Here is a 21,071-nt window from a genome sequence, read left to right on the forward strand (position 1 = left end):
ACCGACCACTTGCACTATTTCTCAAGACCCGGATGGAACAGGCAGGTTTCTGCAGGTGACTCCCACACTCCCTGGGTACCAAATTTGAGAACTTGATCTGACATGGTCTCACATTTTCCACTTGTCTCATATGAGTAATACTCATCTTCCCAAGTGAACTGTAAGCTCCCGGATTCTAACATCCACTACACCTAACACCCAGCAGATCTGAGGCACAATGAAGACACTCCAAAAGTGCGTGATGATGGGTGGAATGCACAGCGAAACGCAGCTTCAGAGAAGCAGTGTCTGCTGTTTGCCAGGAAACAAGGCCCCTGTCCCACGTGTTATCCTAATTAGAAATGAGGCTGCATTGGGGAAAGCAAGAACAACCACAGAAACAAAAAGGCACTCCAGGTAACACAGAAGCTGTTAACCAAAGGTCCCAATTTGCATCTGCCTAGTGGAGGCGTGGCCTCTGCTGACCACTGACACTCTCAGGATGTGCTAAGAGCCTCAGCCACAGGAACACAATCAACATATGGATGTGTCATTGCTGTGTTTATGTGAAAAAAGACAGAGGACTAAATAAATGATTTTATTCAATAGTTACACGGTCAAGTCTAACTCTTCTCCTTGGTAATTCTTCAAGAATTATAAGATATTATAATGCACAAGAGAAAAAAATATTTTAAATGCTAATACTTTTCTTTGTCTTGATAGTTGTAATAATATAACCTTTACAAGTCTATCATTTTAAAAATTGAAGAGGAACTTTTTTTCCATTTGAGCATTTTCAAGTTTCATGATGTATAGAATATGGTCTTATCACAATTCGGTAAATCATTGTTTTTGTCTGCTGGTTAGCGGAGAATGTGATGAAGTTTGCAATATAATGTAAAAATTCTAACAGTGTAACATGCTTTGGGGGTTGAAAAATGTTTATTAAAAACAATCTGAATTTTGATTGGAAGAAAACCTTCTTAACTCTTAGAGCAGATGATACTTCTAACAATGCCTTTAAAACGTAACAAATATTGACACAGTTTGTTGCCTATCAAAAAATGGAATTGCTATCTTGAATTACAAAAAGGAGTTAAATCCTCCTTTTGTTAAATAGCACTTAGATTTCCCTGGGGAATTTGTCCATTAAATTCTGAAAAGTTCAACTACCAATTTTGTTATTAGATATTTATCAAAATGCTAAATATATTTATTAGGGCAAAGTAAAAAAAAAAAAAAGACCTGTTCTCTGGATGGTTATGGCATTGTGATATTTTAAAAGACCCAAGAAATGAAAGGTGAATCCACTATTTCAACAACTGCACCCCATGGTCCAAGACCCTATAGAGCTCCATGCCTTTTCTCCAATGGCGTGCGTGCTGCTTCTGGCAGAGACAAGTATATAAATGGTTGATATAAAAAGACAAACATTGTGTGCTTGCAGGTAATGCTTGTTCACAGAAGGGAACTCAAACTCAAACTGGAAAAAACTGAAATGGAAAAAAAAAAAACCCCAGAACTGCTCTTAAAATGTTCCCGTATGCACTAGATAAGAATAGTTAATGAATAATGAAGGAAGTGGTGTCTTGAAAGGAGACTGGTTCATTGTTCTGAAAAACATTTTAAACTCATTCTCCTGTGACTCCAGGAGTCAATGGGTTTATAATGCAACATTTTAATGTTAATAATCTATTTGCACAAATCAAGCAAACAGAAAGTCAAAGATTGAATCATTCTATAATAAAACAAAGAACAAACACTGGTCATATCGGCCCTGTTTAATAGACATTTATTATTCACATTGCTTCTTCTACCCCCCAAGATATTTCTTTAGAAGCCTTGTAATTTTACTAATAATTTGTCTCATAAAAATATCTCTATTCAGAAAATGAAAGTATTCATCTAGAAAGGATCCACTATACATTATAGTTAATTGTCATATATATCAACTTAATAATGGCATGGATTAGGAAGTTAGTAGTGAATTGATTAAGTTTTAAGGATACAAGATTTGATGGAAGTTTAGGGCTCAAACTCATTTAGCTACATTGAAAGTAGCAGAGCAGGCTAAATGACATTATACATTTTTTATTTTAATGTTATATACTTCCTGACATTATACACTTTTTAAAAACTATAATATTTGTATACATCTAGAAGACTACACAACTGCTTAGAACTGTCAGCATCAAAGGAAATAATGATCTTACACTGTCTGGAAAAAAATAAAAGGATCTCAGAGGGCACAAATGATGATTTCATCCATTTGATCAGAAATAGTTCCTGAGCTCCTACTATATGCGATGCATATACAATATTATCATCAATAATTTTCACATGAAAGTTTCAGCAATGAAACCAAGTAAGCTCTTAGAGTTTCTAAGCCCACTTTTCTGTAAAGAGGTTACTAGGCAGGTGAGAGGAAAACAGAACCTTTCCATCCCCAGGGAGAGCATATTCTGAGTGTTCAAGCCAAAAGACTGAAGGAAAGAGAGAGCAAGAATGACCCACCTGAAGTACTCAACTCAGGGCTTGATTTATCGCCCAGACTTGGTACATGAAGTGTTATCATTATTATTTAGGGTAGAAGGGGATGATGGCAGCTGAATTGGACCCGAAATGAGGAGGAGAAACAAGCAAGGGGTGTGGAGTTGGAGAAGGAACAGGGAAGGAAAAGGCCCTGGATAGGAAGCCCACAGCTGATGGAACCCTCAGGTACATGGTTTTTCTACTCAACAGGCTTCTGTTTTCAGTGGCTATTTATTCTTCCTGCTCCCAACTCTTTTTCAACCAGATTCTATGCTACTTTTCCCAAACTTACCTACTCATCACTTCAGGAAAGATTTGATGAGCAACTTGAAGGTCATAGCAAGTGACTGAAACCTCATAACCAGGGCCCAGGGAGTCTGACTTATGAGCCCACTTAGAATCTGTTTGTCTAAGGACAATTATGAGTGCATAACTATATTTTTCTTCCCTCTTTTTATTTGCTGAGCACTAGTTAAATAATGGATACTCAAGCAGAAAAAAGGATGGCCTGAAGAATAACACCATGATGGCCTTTCCAGATGTTTGCCTTTGGGATGTGAAATGAGTTACACAGAAACAAGATTCGGGGGTTGCTGGCTGGACACCAACAAAGAAAGAACACACCCTGGGAGTGATGGACAGGTCTAAGATGAAATATGTCAGCAATCAACGATGCTATTCAAGAGCCTATCATAAAATGTTCACATGGGGGTGGAGAGTTATTTGAAAACTTTAGAAATGAATCTGTGATCTCAAGCTCTTTCTGGAGTTCTGCTTCTCACTGTGGCTGGCATTCCTTAAGATAAAAAAAATTAAAAAGAAAAAAACAAAGTTAATTTGATTGAGAGGTTGAAAAGCATGACCTTTGAGGAAAGGTTAAAAGAATTGGGGTTACTTGGGCCAGGTAAAACACAACTGTGGGATTGACTTAATAAATGTCAAATACTTGAATCAACTGTTCCCCAAGCATTCAGACGTCTGAAGCAGACAAAGTAGACTGAAATGGCAGTAAGAGATTTTAGTTTAACTTTAATAAGGAACTTCCTGGAAGAAATCTAAATCTCTTAGTGCAATTTAACTTAATGTTACAAGGTTAATTAAACACAAACAGGCTACCAAGGAAAGTTGTGGAATCTTGGCTCTTAGATAGAAAACCACATATCTTAAATGGTTTAAGTTTACTCCTGCCTAGAATTAAGAGACTGGATTGAATAACTCCCAGAGTTTGCTTACAGTATATTATATAACTAGTTTTATAGCTTTTTAACTTCTTTCATGCATGGGCAAGGCACAAATCCATATGCACTCCAGGGTGGAAGAGAAAGTACAGCAAGCCTTATATACAAAGTGAATCCTTGACTTTTCTTACTTGGCATAGGAAAGGAAAAGTGTTATTTTTAAATTGGCTTCTTTCCTGAACACTATTAAGGAGAGCTGTAGCTTGGAAAAATATTTTATTACAGCACTATAAGATAGTCCCAAATCATTAATATAATGAGGACATTGAAATACTTATCAATACCACATTCAAAGTAGTCTGTTTTGAGCAAAGAAAGGGCTTAAGTAGAGCTTAACAAGTAACCACAAACAGCGCTTATTTTTGGCCTTATTAGGAATTTGACATTAAAAACCCACCCCAAACCACACACTTTTATTACATATGGTCAAAAATAAGAACAAAAAACCAGCCCATTTACTCACAGTACAAAAGTGGTTTAATACATTGCTCTCATGTGCTGCTATGTTAAAAAAAAGATAATTTGTGAAAAAACAGGCTGTAATTGCTAAACGTGTGATGAATTGTGGCCTAATGCTAAATAATTATTCCTCATTTTTTTCTGCCAAAGTGGGAAAAATCATTTCTTTTTTTTTTTTTTGCTTTTCTCCCTGTTTTGTAAAGAAAGAAACACAGCCCTGCAACGTCCACCCCATTGTTAACTAATGCCTCTGTTAGTTCCCCTCTAAATGGGGCTGACATCACCAGCTCCTTCACGGCTTGAAAGATATTTAGGTCTCGTCCACTGTTACATACCTTATGCATTACATGAAATAAAGTATCTCAAGATTCTGAAAATATTTATTTTAAAAATAGCAATCAAATTGCCTGTAATCACATTTTCTACTTGGCTTTGAAAGCTACATTATTCAATATGCCAGTGGTCTTTCCCATAATGGCAACAGATTAGAAATTCATGCTGCTCTGAGACATCTGACTTCCTTGATGGAACAGCACTCCCTATAGACCCAGAAGAACACTCCCGCTTCAGTTTCGTCCACCCCGCCCAGTACCTACTGAAGGGATGGTTGTCAAAACAGCTGTACACTGGCCTTTGAATGCAAAGTGTGCCATGACTGAATGCTAAAAGTGACAATAAATCTGAGTACATACATTATGCTTGCTTTTGTTGCCTGGAAAAATAAGGCATTTGGGAAATAAACCCCCCAATTTTATTGCTTTTAACATCTTTTTTCCATTTCAAACTCCAGAACTAGAAATTTGAAGCATTCAACGAAATTGAAATCTCCTTTGTTGCTTTTTTCATTGTAAATTTTCTATAATGTGTTATTAGGACCACACTCCGCAAACAGCCCAGGTTCTAAATGAATCCTTTCTGTGAGGCCATTCTAAAACTTTGCACGGTTTTTCTTTGTATGAAAGAGCTTCTGTTGACCGCACAAAGAACAAGCAATCGCCACATATATGCCAGGTGGTGAGGCTTGGATGACTTTATACAAGGTTGTATTTTGCCTTCCACCAATCTCTGATTAACCCAGCAGTGAATGTAGCAGAGTAGAGAGGAAAAGGAGAGACTCTGGATTTCAGTTGGTAGGAATCAAAGGATTTTTTTCTGAATCCGTGAACACTTAATACGGACATTTTCTTATTCTACCTTTCTCTGAAAATACAATAGTTGTGTGGTTTCTTTCTAACAACATGAACACACTGTTCTCACAGAGCAATGTCACTGTCTTCTTAATGGCAAATAACATTTTCCACTGAAGAGAAACATTCTGTTCAATAGATTCAAGTATCTTAATAACTGATTAGGCTTTCAGGGACAGGTAAAACACCGAGAAGCCAAATTGATGGTCGGAAAAATTACTAAGCAACTAAAGTGACAGACCAGTGAGTTGTGATTCTGGATCACAGCTGCGTGGTCGATAGAGAATGAATCATAGGAAACTGCTCGCCCTGGGAAGGACCTCGGTGATCAGCTACTGGTGATTTTTCCATCTTCTTGGGGGGCAGAATTCTTTGTTCAAGGGACATTTTACAAGAAGTGTGAACAAGTGAGATGAGTAAGAGCAATGCCTCTCTGGCTGATTCCCAGCTTTCCCGGGCTCCAAGGACCTCGGTTTGGAGCACCTCAGCTAGCCCAACCCTGCTGCTTACAGACAGGGTGAAGTGAATTGCCCCAGGCTGACAAGCTCATCCAAGGCAGGGCCTGGCTTTCTAGACTCTCATTTCAGTGCTCTTATAACCGTGTTCCACTCCCTGATCAATTACCCACTATCAAAACAACTCAGGGGAATTTTGAGAAAATGGAACTTTTACATATTGGATCATAAATAGCTGTTTTACTTGGACACAGAGAATCAGAACTAATTGGCACTTATTTGATAGTATATACTAATAGAAATTCTACCTTGTTTTATAGTCTGGTCTTGGAAAATAGTGGTTTTGAGAAAATAGAATCTTTTTTAACGTGCCAGAAATCTAATTTCTTGCATAGTCCCGACTGACTACCAACCCATAAGATGGCACAGGCAAGGATATACACAAAAGAAGCAGGGAGGGGAAGCTTGGGAAGGAAGAAAGTTTACCCTAAGTATGCTTCCCCCCTATATATGTTTATGGCAAATTTTAGAAGGCAATCTAGCCATCCTACCCTGGTTACCTTTTTATTAGGAAGAAATTCTCACTGAGTATGTCTATCACCAACTACATGACAGGCACTGTGTTACAGATGTTAACTAATTTAATGCTCACAACATTATGGGATTAAATATCTTATTATACCAATTTTATTGATAAGAAAAGAGACACAGGAAGGTTACGTAAGCTGTTGAATGCACACAGCTGGTAAGTGGCAGTGTCAGGATTTGAACTGATGTCATCCAGACCAAAGATGTCCATTTTATTTATTTATTTTTAAAATATATTTTATTGATTATGCTATTACAGTTGTTCCATTTTTTCTCCTTTTTATTCCTCTCTGCCCTGTATCCCCACTCCCACCAGCACTCCCCCACCTTAGTTCACTCGGTAAAAAGCAGAGACTTCTTTGCTTTGATTAGTAGCAGGCTCATTGCTATCTTTTTTTTTTTCTTTGACAGGACTGAAGAAGATTGAGGATTAAAGTATAAATAACTCTTTTGGAAAATCTTCTCTCTCATGCATTTTAACTTGTTCAAAAAAGTCGTACAAGCTTGCTTTTCATATTTTATTTAACAAACTTATGTAATACTTCCTATGTGCCAACCAATTGGTCTATGTGTCTAAGCAATTCTTATCCATTTAACCCCATGAGGTAAGGACTCTTATTACCCTTATTTTTCAAACAAGGAAGCTGGGGTGTTTACCGAGCCACTGAGCAAGTCTCTTAAACCACCCTGATCCCCCGTTTTCCATTTGTGAAACTGGAGTAACAATACTCATTCAGATATGGGTTTCTCACGTGGAAGAAATGTTTATATATATTTAATATACTAGACAATGGTAGGAAATGCTTAAAATCAGTGACATTGTATCACTTACATTGTCACTGAGGATAGGACACAAGAAATTTCTCTTTAAAATAGAATCTCAGAAAAGATTATATTTTCTGAGTTTATATTTTATTTATAAAATATAACTTTTAAAATATATAAAGCCATATATTTGTAAATTTATATTTATAATTTATAAATATCAATTATATTTTAATATAATTTATATTCTAAAAATAATGATATATAGCATATAATGATGCATATATACTAAATGTTACAATACCCTCTAAAGTACATGTCATAGCTAAATGAGAACCTAAATAGTTTCACCATTTTGATCCATTCAAATTCTAAAATTCCATCAAGTGAAAGTATTAACACAAAGATGAAGGCACCATACTAACAGCAAAAAGCTCAGTTTTAATAACATTGAAGAGCTTTTGGATAAGGAAGTTGATCCTATATATACATCGAGCTAGAGTGGCATGTATTCACAGGATTTCAAAACTTACAGCAAGTTCATTATGTAGAATCTACAAGTGTTAGCTCTACTTGGCTGTTCCCATATTGTAGGTGACCTTGAAGAAAGAGGGCAGAAAGAGTGCTGTCATTTCTAGGTGGGTGGCATTCACCTCCTGGTTTCAGCAGCCATTATTTCCTTGTCTCTATGAGCACTGATGACCTCAATTGGGCACCATCCATATATTTCAGCAACTGGCCAACTAGTCAATAGTTGGCTGTTAAAGTTTGTGATCACATTAGGAACCAGCAAGCAGCGAAGGAGTGTTAAGCCAGTTTTTACGAAGACCTGTGAAGAGACTATTTTATAGTCCTAAACTTCCTTACAAAGCAAATAATCCCTTAGTGCTTTTTAAGTGTAAAATACGATGACATGAAGAGTTGTTCGTCTTTAGATCCATGTATAGTTGGGAATGATGTGAGAACAGCTTAGCTCCCCATCTTTCGCTCTCACTGTCCCCGCTCTCTGTGCCTCCTCAACACCCCGCTCCTGGTTGTGACAGGGGCTCCTCAGACTTTCCGCATCTGCTGTTTCCAACCACTGTTATCCGCCCAGGGAAGTGCCAAAAATATTTTCCCCATAACACTGCTTGCCTAATGCGTTTGCCTTGAGTTAAAACAGCCAATCATTTTTTGGGAGTCCATCACATCAAGTCCACAGAATTCTGATTGGTTTTTGAAGTCTTTGTTCAAACCTCCCAACTTGAAATATCTAACTTGCTTTTGAAATGCTCTCCAATATGCCTCTTTTCTATTTGTCCAAATCAAAACCATCTTTCAAACCCTAACTATAGTCCCACCTTTTCTACTAAGTTTATAAACTACCCAAACCAGATTACTGTAGTCTCTTCCAACCAGCAATTCCTATGGGGTTCACAACCAGGAAAACCAAGTTGAGCATTTTGCTTGGTCTCTCTCTTATTGCTTCATGTCTTATTCTAATTGTTTCCAAAGTATTCACACTTTTTCCCCTGTAGTTTAGAAGCTCTTAAGGCCAGTGACCCTGGTACCAGAAGGGGGAAAGAAACAGCCACGAGTGGAAAACTTATTTGAGGAAATAATAAAGGAGAACTTCCCTAGTCTGGCAAAGGAAATAGACTTCCAGGAAATCCAGGAAGCTCAGAGAGTCCCAAAGAAGTTGGACCCAAAGAGGAACACACCAAGGCACATCATAATTACATTAGCCAAGATAAAAATGAAGGAGAGAATCCTAGAAGCAGCAAGAGATAAGGGAACAGTCACCTACAAAGGAGTTCCCATCAGACTGTCAGTGGATTTCTCAAAAGAGACCTTACAGGCAAGAAGTACAGGCTGGAAAGAAGTATTCCAAGTCATGAAATCCAAAGACCTATAGCCAAGATTGCTCTATCCAGCAAAGCTTTCATTTAGAATGGAAGGACAGATAAAGTGCTTCTCAGATAAGGTCAAATTCAAGGAGTTCATCTTCACCAAGCCCTTATTATATGAAATATTAAAGGGACTTATCTAAGAGAAAGAAGATAAAAAATATGAACAGTGAAAGGACAGCAAACTCACAGTTATTAACAACCACACCTAAAACAAAAGCAAACCAAGAGGACAGCTAGATCAGGAGTGGAACCATAGAAATGAAGAACACATGGAGGGTTAGCAACAGGGGAGTGGGAGGAGGAGAAGGGGGGAGAAGGCACAGAAAATAGCATAGATGGTAGGTAGAAAATAGATAGGGGGGAGGGCGAGAATAGTGGGGAAAATATAGAATCTAAAGAACTTGAGACATGTGGTTATAAACTAAGGGGGGGGAGAATGGTGGGGGAGGGAGTGTGCAGGGTGGAGGGGAATGAAAGGGGGGAATAGAACAACTGTAATGGTATAATCAATAAAATATATTTTTTTAAAAAGGCCAGTAACCCTGTTTTATCAGTCATTTGAGCCCTTTCAAACATTTAGATCACGGTAAGCACTTAAAATGTACACACTAAGGGATGGCTTTCTAGACACATGAGAGCTCAAAATAAGGAGTGAAAAGGCTCTCCGTTTCGCAAAGGAATTAGTAGACTCTAGTAAAGCTGACCCCTCCAACTCTAGATTGCAACCTTATAACACATCAAACTCTGGCTTCCGGAATCCAGCGAAGGATCAAAGCCTTAAAACAGGATTCTTACAATAAATTTAATCTCCAAATCTGTCTCTACAACTACTCTGGCTTGAAAAATGGGTTTAATAAGGATTTAATGTTAGAATCAACATTATTAACTAGTTGTATGGTGTTCAACATAGTAGCTACTGGGTATATATAACTATTTTAAAAATAATTAAAATGTAATAAAACAAAAATTAGCCTTTCATTCTCACTGGCCATATTTAAAACACTCAAGAGCCAGTGACTACCGTTATTGCACGGTATGGACAATGGAAAAGCCATTATCACTGAGAGTTATATTGGACAGGGCTGGAGCCTCTCCAGTCTCACTGAGACTTGTATTATCAGCTGGGGAAGCCTTTCACTTACAGCATCAAGTGCTAGGATCATTACTGTTAGTAGGCAAAGCAGGTGCCCACTTCAGAATGTGGTTTGAGAGGTCCTGGGAAGGTTCGCCATCCAATGAAAATCCCTGCTAGAGTCTCCATGTCAAGAGCTGAATAGCAAGCTGGAGATCCATCCTTTAGCATAGGCCAATCAGGCCCTCTGCCTTGTGAAGTGTTAGAAGTTCCAAGGGAAATACTATGATAAAGGGAAAATATATAAGTTTAGTTTGGGGCATTCAGTTGGGTGGACACAGCATAATGAGACGTGGATGAACTGAAACTGCTGGGGGGTTAAGAGGGGAGGACAGTGAAGAAGGGTCTGGAAGACGGCGCGTTTCACTGTGTGACTAGGTCCAGTCCTGAGCTTCATTTCAGAATGGAGTGATTGCCATGAATGGCAAACCTGGGAAAGGCCCAGATGCATATTTATTAAAGTTGCACACACACCTCTTAAAGAGTAAATTAGAGGGTCCTGGGAATGGCAAATTATATAAAAGGCTTAGGGTCTAAAACTACGTAATTGAGCATCTTGTCATCCCACCTATGGCCCAATTCCATTCACCCTGTGAGGAAGGAGCATAGGGGACAAAATTGGTACTTTTATACCCTGTGTGCTCTCTTCCTCTCCTTAGTGAATGAGGGTGCCTACAGAGTCATAACCCTGGTGCCTACTGACCCATGAACTGAGTCTAAAGGCTTAGCCCCAAAGACTACTTTTTCTGTGATTTTTCAAGGTGACTACTTTAAAGTACATTATTCAGATTTAGACATTTAATATGTTTGTTAAAAATCCATTGTCTGCTTAATGAAGTCATAGTTACTATTCTTAAGAGAAATCTAGACACGCAAATATAATATAAAATACTGTGGCAATAGAGCTGAGCTTTCTCCCACTGCCAGTACTGTGAATGCGTTCTCGCTCTTGGCTGACCAGTCAGCTGCCAGTTCTTAGTAAAATCCTACACCATCAGGCATTAGGCTCTGGGCTTCATTCCCTAAAACACTACTGGGGGGGGTTCTTTCAACTCTCCTTCACACACTCCCTTTCTGTTGGTGATTAACAGAAAAACCTTCTTGTGAAGTCAGTCAAGTGCCTCCCCAAATGACTGAGATAAGTGATAATATAAAATACTTTCCTATCAGAAACAATATAAAATAAACAAGTTAATAAGTTTGTTCATTATGAATATGACAGCACTGTTCAGAGATTTACAAAAATGACAATGTAGTTGTTAAGTGACTGAAGAATGGAAACCAAAGGGTGCTGGTTCAAAGTCACTGTCAGCCCTGGGGAGAGTTTTATAACATGGTACAAAGCTCTGCCCTCAGCCACATCCTACTGAAAACATGTGTCACCACTGTGATATAGACAGAGAAATTGTTTTTAGATGACATAAAATCAGAAGGAAAGATTTTATAAGTCAGGAATGCTCGTTAAAAACACAGACCCCCTGGATTCTCTGGGTAGGGGCTGGCAATTTAATTTTTGCTAGTTTTCTTGATGGTGTCCAACCCCATGAAATCTGAGAAGTAGAGAACATTAGAGGATTCTGAGACCAAGAAGCCCAATACACTGGAACACATTCATGAAGATGCATTTTGATCATAAGCTTTATATACTTCCAAAATAAAAATGAAAATTGTGTTCTGGTTTTCCTATTATATAAATCTGTGGAGTTGGAGAGTGGAAAGTAGGGAAGAAACCAAGTTTAATATCGATTCCTGTTCAGAGGACATGAAAACCTTGGCTCATGGTGAGGAACCCCACACAACCTGAGAGGTAACACCTTTAAAGATAACTTCTCACCTGAAAACTAGTAAGACAGTTGGGCTTTATAAGACAACAGTCAGTGTCAAACAGTATTTAGTACTTTGATTTATAAACATGTGTAATTAAATGTCATTAATTGATTTGGCTTAGACTTAAACAGAAAATGAAAGAGTGCCTCAGGATTTTACAGGACTTATGGAGAACGTTTTCCATAGCTTTCATGTTATTTCTAGCTCTCAGTAGGCTGCATTATTACATTTGAAAGCTGCTTGCTTTAAGTCCCGCCTTGCTCCCACTGGGTCTCTCGCTCCCCACCGCATACTGGGAACCTGATTCTTACCACGGAAATGGAGTTGGTCAGCAGTGCCCCGTCCTGCCCCAGCATGTTGGACACGGTGATTTCAGGCAGGTCCATGTTCTGAGGATGAAATGGTAGCAGGCCATTGTGGTTCATTGGGTGACAGAGGGAGTGGTACCCAGTCTCCACTTCATTCAGGTGCACCAGCGAGTGGTCGGGGAGGGAAGGAGGGGTGATAGGTGGGATGTTGAAGTCTTCACTTTCCAGGCTTGGACCAGGGTAGGCCTGCAAAGACACACAGTGAGATTACTGCACCCCGACGTCCGCTTCTTCTTTCTCATCCTGAATGAACACACATGCCCTCCCCAGGTGTTACTGCTAGCAGCATTATGGATTTGGCAATGACATTTCAAACACTCAGATTATCCTGCTGCAATTTTCACTATTATGCATGGAGAAAATTGCCTCAAAGGCATATCCACTTCTCATACAAAGAGTGCTTCCATTAGGCAGTTATATTTTTTTTTCCAAGAACTCAAACAGATTTCAAAAGTCCCATTAAAATTTTCCAGAGTTTTAATCTAGCGGAATACCTTTTTCATGGGAATTGTGGGGAAGGAAGGCAATTTATAAAGTTAATGTTTGATCAAACATGTTTCATAGGACTCCCTACTGTTCAGATCATGAGATGTAATAAAATGAATTCCAGAAGTTCCAGGGCAATTGGCTTTGGGTTTTGAAAAGCTACATGCTCGCTCTGACAAAAGGAAAGTAATTAGTTAAAAGAAATAAGTTAAAGCATGTTGCATAGGGTGGTTGCACAGAAAGTCTGATACATGAAAAAGAAGCCACCAAAAGCTGTTTTTATCGCAACAATTATATCATCAAAATGAAAAGTGTTTTCTTGATGTCTGATTAGTCAAGTTTACTTAATTTATAAAAATTAATGTTTAGTTTTAATAAATAACATCACAGGCATTGTAAATACATTCGGTTCAGCCAATTGTGAGACACAAAATTAATGCTGATTATTATAATATGAATTTAGAAATAGAAGTCAATCAGTAAAATGAGTAACACCATATGTGGGACTTTTTCTCTTAGAAAGTAGCTTTAGATGAAAGAGGAGGGGAGGGAGCAAAGAAGGAAGGGAAGATTACATGAGGAAACTCCTGTTTAAAAATGGAACACAGTAAACACTGAAAATGTTTGCTGCAGGATAATTTGAGAAACTGAATAATAAAACATTGCTATCAATTAATGTCAAGACACAGTGCTATTTAGCAGTTCTTTACAGAGCAAGTGTCCTAGTATGAAAGGAAACAATTTCGATGCAGGTAATTTTTGCAAAGCCTGTCTTTCAAATTAAGCGAGTCTTCATAGGGTTTGAGTGCGTGGGTAACAAGGACTCGTTTGTCTCACAGCACAGCGCCTGCTGAAGTGTGCAAGATTTGAAATGAGCAGGCAGAGGGTAGGAGCCAAAGAAAGTAGTGTAAGGTATTCATTGGGTGTTCAGCCAATAAGCTTCACGCTCCTGTGTCCAAGTGCCTGGGGTTATTTTTTCCAGATGGCGTCTATTTGTCTAACAGAATGAAAATCTTCAAGTTGCACTTGCTAAATGTTGTACAACTTTTGATGTATTTGTTTAGGTGCTGTCCAAAGGAATGATGAAATGAAGAGTTACTTGGGACATCTGGAATTGAGACCTGGTCACAGAGAGGCACGAGTAGGTTAGAGACTGGGGGTATAGGAAAGAAAGAGTTGATTCTCTTCAATATCTAAAGTTCTGCTAAAAAAGAAATCACCAGCTCTAAAAGTTCAATCATCACTTGCTAAATTACACTGTTTACAGTATATACCTCTCATCTGAAAAACATACTAGTGCTCTGTATCAAAGTTACAAGTTTGAGTAAAGTCTCACTTGTGTCATACATTTTAGATCGCGTGTCTTATAGATTTAAACCATCGGTCCTGGTAAAAGTATTCACAGAGGAAGGAGCATAAAGGTTGTGAAATGGGGAGGCAGAAGAGAGAGGAAGCCTGTCTATTAACGCGGAATCCATATAAAGCACTGTGTTGAGTCCTTGGCTATGTCCTCATTTACTCCTTACAATAATCCTTTGTGTAGCTTCTATTGCCCCGATTTCCTGAAGAGAAAATTAAGATGCAGAAGTTCAATAACTTACACTCAACTGATAAATAATCAGCTCAGTACATATGACGGGTGAATGTATGAAGGCAGAAGTCGATTCTCATTCTTGTGATACTTAAGTATTTTACTTGCTACTCTTTTATTAGGGAGAATGACACAAAGTTGCCAATCAACTGTTTCTGATGAACAAAACTTCTTCATTTAAGAATTAGCATTAAAATTAATATCAGGTCTTTCCTTATCCCAATTCCACCCTAATGCTCACTCACTAACACAAAACACTTATGCGAGCACAAGAAACAATAATTTGCTTTTTGTCAACATATCAAAGGTTAAATTCATTGATATTCATATTTTAAGAAGTTAATTGGTATATTATCAACTTTCCTGGATAAGGCACAGTTAATGCCAGCAATAAAGGAGAAAGATGTTTTTAATTTTACAAATGTCATTAAGCCTCTGAAAATATCCAGGGATATTCTACCTGTGGTATACAAGAATTTCACATTCTAGAATTTCTCCAGTAGTTAAATCTTCATTTGTGGTGTTCCGAAGGAAGGTTTAATTGGTATCACTTTACATTCAGTGGGAATGATTGTACTGCACTTTAACTAAGCTATATGGTTTATTTTCACGTAACTATACACTAATGTTATGCAACCCATGCACTTATATACCAAAACCACAGATACCACAACTTAACCGGTAATGGGTAGTTATGTGGATCAAGAATTGTTTTAAAAATATTTTATTGTTGTTCTATTATAGTTGCCCCAATTTCCCCCCTTTGCCCTCCTCTATGAATTTTCACAAAAGGTTACCTAGTAGTTTCTGTTCTTTACATTAAGAGACATGATGCGGTTACATGCTGTGAGCCTACTACAGTGTAAATGATGCCATATAAAAGTATCCTGGCGATTGCATAAATGTCAAAGTGTCAGATAATTTACATCAACTTCAACACCAGACTAACTGCTAGTTCCTCAACATTGATTTCTATGGCACAGCACCTTTATTTTAAAATTTAAAGACTTGATAGAAGTTTTACTTAACAATAGTAAATTATAGATTAGAGACAATTTGCAATTTTGAGGGGATGTATTAGATAAGACATGATTCAATATTTTCTCTTATTCCTTATGAAGCTGCCTGGTTCAATGTCTGTTGAATGAATTAACAAACAAATCACAGAATGAATGCATATATAAAAGAATGAGTGCTAAAATGACTCTTCAAAGGCATGGAGTGTTGTTTCACGGGCTAGAAAACGTATCTTGTATTTCCAAGTCTTTGCACTGGCCAGTTCACAACATGGTAAGTAGCATCAATCCCTCAGTTTGTCAGGAAGCAAAAAATATCCTCTTAGAGATGTCAAGATTGAAGCAGCCCTAAGAAGGCTGGGGCAGGGTAGTTTAGTATTCCTCTCCGGCTTTTGATACATCCCCCCAAATGACTTGTGCCCACCATCCTGTAGTGACATGAGGGTCCCAGAGGATTTCTAAAGGTGGGTTTAGCTCCTTTTGGCTCTCAGCAGTTGTCAGAACCTAATCCCCACTGCAGGTACAACGCCAGCTAAGGACCTGGTGGAAACCTTGGTTCCACACCAAGATCTCTTGGGGACAGCACGTCTGGTGACCCGTGACTAGCCATTAGTAAGGCTCTAATTAGACAAGTGGGCAGAGAGGGCATGGGAGGGTACTCTGATCATACAAACAGGAACACTGGTGTTGTGATGAGACCTGAGGCCGAGTGGTCAGGGAAGGATCCCTCTGTTAAAACCACCCTTAGCTGACACAGTGGGCCTTCCACACTCATCTTCTGACTTAGGGTTCTTTTCTGACTTGGGCTTATTTTCCTTCTTCACGTCTCAGTGAGGCCAGGAGTTTGAAGGTTCTTTCATATTCCAACTTACTTGGGACCAAACATACCCATGAAAGGCAAAACTATGTTTTTATGTTTTAGTTTTTTGTTTTTATCTGAGTTAATGACCACCAAGGAGTCCATCCATGCCCTAAGGATCTATGGCGCTAGATTCCAGTGTTGAATACTGGAGGAGAACAGGTCTGGACGCTGAAAATGGTATCGTCTTCCTCATCGTCCTTTATAGTGCCTTTAACTACCACAGTCTAGAGATCAGACTTTTATCAGCAGTCGGAGCAATACAGCTTTCCTGTTCCCCAAGGAATGATAAAAAGTCAATGGTCACCATCTACACAAGTGCAGAGAGAGTACTTAGGAATAGCGATATGAAATTCAAGCCAATACTTTTAATTTTATCTTGTATTTTCATCAGGTTAAAGACAGGTAAATTACAAATAAGCATGTGAAATGATTTGCTCGTAAACATAGACACTGCAGGATTCAAATGTTTCAAGAGCTTAAAGTTATATTATTTCTGTATCACCAGATTGTCCTCGATCTTAAGCTACTCATTGGTCCTTCACACAAGAGAGTCTCACCCTATTGCTGGTGCTGGGACACACCATACACCGTGTATCTCTGTGTGTCCAGGGAGTGGGAGCCAAAGGCCATGGGCCATGGGTTGCTATGGGCTGTACTATTACAATACTCAGCTAATTCTGGAATAAATAATATATGAACTTTTCAAGGCTACAAGGAGACTGCTGGAAGCATTAAACTAGCAATTTCAAAATACAGTATCATCTTCCTCAAGAGTATTTTTATAGTTCCAAATAATAGATTCAGTGACTATTTCAAGTAATTTTCTTAAATCCTGAACATTGGAATTTGCATATTTAGCTTAGAAAGTGCTACATCTTTCTCCAGGAGAAGGAGACAGATTTGGGTCTGGTTGAGCGGCCTCATGACGACTCCGTCAGTGACTGGTGAGAATGGCCACAGAGCATGTCAGAGGGAACTGAGGCTCTGGAGGCCAACAGAAAGGGGCTGTTTCCAGGTTCTTTGCGGCGTTTATTGGTGTGAATTCTTGAGGAAGTCTTACTTCTTGTGAACCTAAGTTTCAAAACCTACTCCGTGAGGTTCTTATGAGCACTGAAAACAAAAATACGAGATGGGTAAAAGCCCAGTAATCTCATCTGCCACAAAGAAAGTTTTCGCAAACGGCAGCTTTAGCATAGCTGCAGTTACTGTTAAGTGCATTTGTGTATACCACCAATGGGATCATAGCCAAGGAAACCAATGGCTGTGGACAGTAGAAGGAAGAATTCAGACATCATTGTAAAGGAATTTCAGTGTATTTTGCACTGATCAGACCTCACACTGAAAAAGTGTAGTCCCATTTATACATAATATATTCATCTAACTGCTCCCCATAAATAGCTAGGATAAAATTTCTCCTTTATTTTAAGAAAATTAAATTGTATTTTTGAAATCAAAGAATAAAAAGAGAGTGGAAGATGGTGTACAGGTGAAAGGTGACAATGACCTCATGTTCCAAGTGCCATAACTTCTTTTAAGGAGAATTCTGCTAGCAGGCCCGTAACCCAGGCTGATCAGCACCTGACGGCCCCGCTTACTTGCCTTTTGACCCAGGCAAAAGACAAAGGAATTTGGAACCAGAATTTCAGTGTCTTAGTTCATAACAAAAACTGTATGAGTAGTTTCTAACACACTGTCTTGTGTCCCCAGAAAGGCGACCTTCCCTGGGAGATTCTCAGCAAGGTCAGAACGCTAATGAAATGGATTCTTGCTCAGACTAGAATCAAGAATTGGGGTTAGGAAAAGTAACAGAGCATCCTTCCGATGTACTTTGATTTGATCTGTTTGGGAGCTTTTCCAGCCGTTTGAAAAATGCCATTGTCCTTCCCCACGTCCAGCCTTCCCCAGGCTCCCCTGCAGTGAAAAAGCAGAGCACATTTCTCACCTGATCTCTGGAAGACCTCCTTTTCCCTGTCTGCGTAATTACTCACTCACATTCCTTTTTCATCATATTGCTCTACATATTCTATGACCTGTGGATCCTGTTTACATGACTGTCTCCTTCTGCAATCCACATTGCCTTTGGCTAGAGCTTGTTCTTATTTCATTATTCTTAGGCGACGTTATTACATCTGGAAGTGGGATGTTAATTAGGCTGATTTTTCTTTTGACTACAGAGAATTCTTGTTATCATACTTTCTAGAGAGAGTGTTAATATAGGCTGACCAGGAACAGTAAATGGGAAGTCTCTTCTGGCCTTTGCCTTTTCTTCTCTTCTTAAAATCTAGTTTCTCCACCAGATGAACCTTAGCATTTGTGGGTCACTGTCCACATATTGCAATCATTATATACAGCACTCACTCTTTGGTGGCAAGAAGCCCCATAACTCAGAAGAATTTCAAAAATACCATCTTGTACGTATCTTTAAATTATGCGATGGTTTCATGCAATCATGCATACACTAAATATATGGCTATAGTTATAACACTGTAAAATATGTTTCTCATATAGCTCTTTATTTGAAAGATAAATAAATAGCAATGCCATCAAACGCATAGAGAATGCCTTAATTTTTAATCTGTAATATAATTCCTGAAAGGTCAGGATAGCAAAATGCCAGTGTTTAAACACGTCTCATCTTCTATTAGGAAAAATTCCTGTAGTATAATTCAAATAACTGAATAAAAAGCAAACTGAGCAGTTTATTAGAAAAATCATAATCTGACTCTGCATGTTTTCAGAAGTGAAGATATTGCATGTAATGCTGATTTCTCGCAAAAGAGTTTAAACAGCATCCACATTATCTCCTATTTCTTTGAGGAGACATTCGAAGGAGGTAGTTTTTACATTCTTTTGTCTCTGCATGAACAGGGGCTGATAGCTTGAGACTATAATGTATGACTGTGGAGAGCTTCAGTCTGTTACATAAATCATCTTAACACTCAGCAAGAATTGTCCAACAGTGCCATTGATGTGCTCAAGCCAATGATCCTGCAAACAGTTTTTTGTCTTTCTTCACATGCTAGACAATAGCAATAAATCATCTTCATTTAAAATCCCACAATGTACTCATTTTTCAAGCAACAGTTATCAAAATACAATATTTGGTAGACAGTGCACTTATTTGATTTGTGCTCATTAGTTTCTGTAACTGGTACTGAGTAAAAGGGAATGACTGCCTCACTCTCCATAGAAGCCTTTGTTGTGCACCTACTGTGTGTAAGGCCTTCAGCAGAGTGTGATTTGTGATACGAAAGACTGTAAGATGCAGTTTGTTACAAAGGGAGTGAATTAGAAGAGATACGAGTCATTAGGCTCCCAACAAGTAGCCTGTTCCAAGTGTGAGGCTTAGTGATATCAGAGCGTAAATAAAAGAGGAATTACTTGAAGCTGGGATGCTGCAGAGATTGTTCTCAGCAGATTCACCCAGAGAACAGGGCCCAAAAATCAGACACCCCTGCCAAGATGCAATTAGTGATGAAGGAAGGACCACAAAACTGACGAATGAAGGACTCTGGACAATGAAGCAAGGAGGTTCAACAGCAAGGTCAGGTTCTTAATCTTCAAGAAAACTTTAAGGGCAAGATTGGCTCCACCAGTCGAAAAAAATCTCTGGGGTACCAGGCCCAAAGCAAGCCTCTACTGTACCTGGTCCAAAGGCTGAATGAGACCAGAAAACAAGGTCAATTTGATGCCACCCCACAGAATGTCTGATATTGGCTCTTCCTGAGGCTAGGATTGGGTAAACTTGGACCCTTGTGGTGCGACTAAGGAGCTGCAGCTTTGAGGATGCAGGGGTATCTTGGCAATCCCAGCATGCTTAGCTCAGGGGTGGGTGGGGCGGGACAGTCTATCACTTCTCTGTGAATCATGACTGCTGCCAGGGCCCGCTCCCCAGGGACTTCCAGAAAAGTCCTTAACATTTACATATACTCATTTCTCCTGTCATAATTCATTAATGATACTGAAATGGGGAACAGACTTTTCCCCCCTCAGGATTGTTTGAGGGTCTACATGAGTGTACGAGTTGTATTTTTAGGGAATATTTTTAAAGCCAAGTGTTCTCTGCAGTTGTTATAAGGGCCTCTTTTTCTCTGGCTCAAAGAAGGGGATGAAACAAATAATGTACTCCCCCCACGACCCGTAACCCACACATGGAGGGTTAGGGAGAGGAGGCTGAGGTGCAGGAGCCACTTCTGGAACCCTAATGGGGCCCAGGTATGTCCTTCTGGTAACAGGTCATCACTGCACAGAGTTTAAAGGGGACGATGAAAACATTCCAATTTAATTGTTTGATGTATCATTTTATGTACAAATGCAGTTTATACGTTTTTTAGTTTTTAAGATGCTTTCAATGCCCATATTCAGTTCCTATATTCTGAGATTTGGTTTTATACATTTTTGTTTTATTTTATAAATACTCCACATTAACCAGAAAATAATAAAGAACTTATACGTGAAAACAATCACTCTTAATTCAGCTCAAGTGTGTGCTTAATTCACAAAAAAGTGCATACTTTTTGCATGAAAAGCACAGTTTATGTGTACCTTTTAAGACTTCTTAAGTTTGTTTTTCTTTTTTGTTTTGGGCTTTTGTTTTTTTACTTTATTATTATTATTATTGTATTTTTTAAAAGTAAAAATGCAACATAGATCTAAAAAAGCTACTTGCAAACCTCAGCTCATCTCTTAGTATATGT

General features: G+C 38.6%; 1 protein-coding gene across 2 annotated transcripts in view; it reads right to left on the bottom strand.

Moving 5' to 3' along the window:
* Positions 1 to 21,071, bottom strand: part of TOX (thymocyte selection associated high mobility group box) — a 310,124-nt gene that overhangs the window by 116,271 nt on the left and 172,782 nt on the right. For both annotated transcript variants that reach the window (XM_037058601.1, XM_037058602.1), the window contains exon 3: positions 12,363 to 12,605. In XM_037058601.1, the coding sequence (XP_036914496.1) occupies positions 12,363 to 12,605 (243 nt within the window). The remainder of the gene's footprint in view (positions 1 to 12,362; positions 12,606 to 21,071) is intronic.

This window comes from Sturnira hondurensis, unplaced genomic scaffold (genome assembly GCF_014824575.4).
Source record: "Sturnira hondurensis isolate 20B ecotype Veracruz unplaced genomic scaffold, ASM1482457v3 Scaffold0010128, whole genome shotgun sequence".
NCBI classification, from domain to species: domain Eukaryota; kingdom Metazoa; phylum Chordata; class Mammalia; order Chiroptera; family Phyllostomidae; genus Sturnira; species Sturnira hondurensis.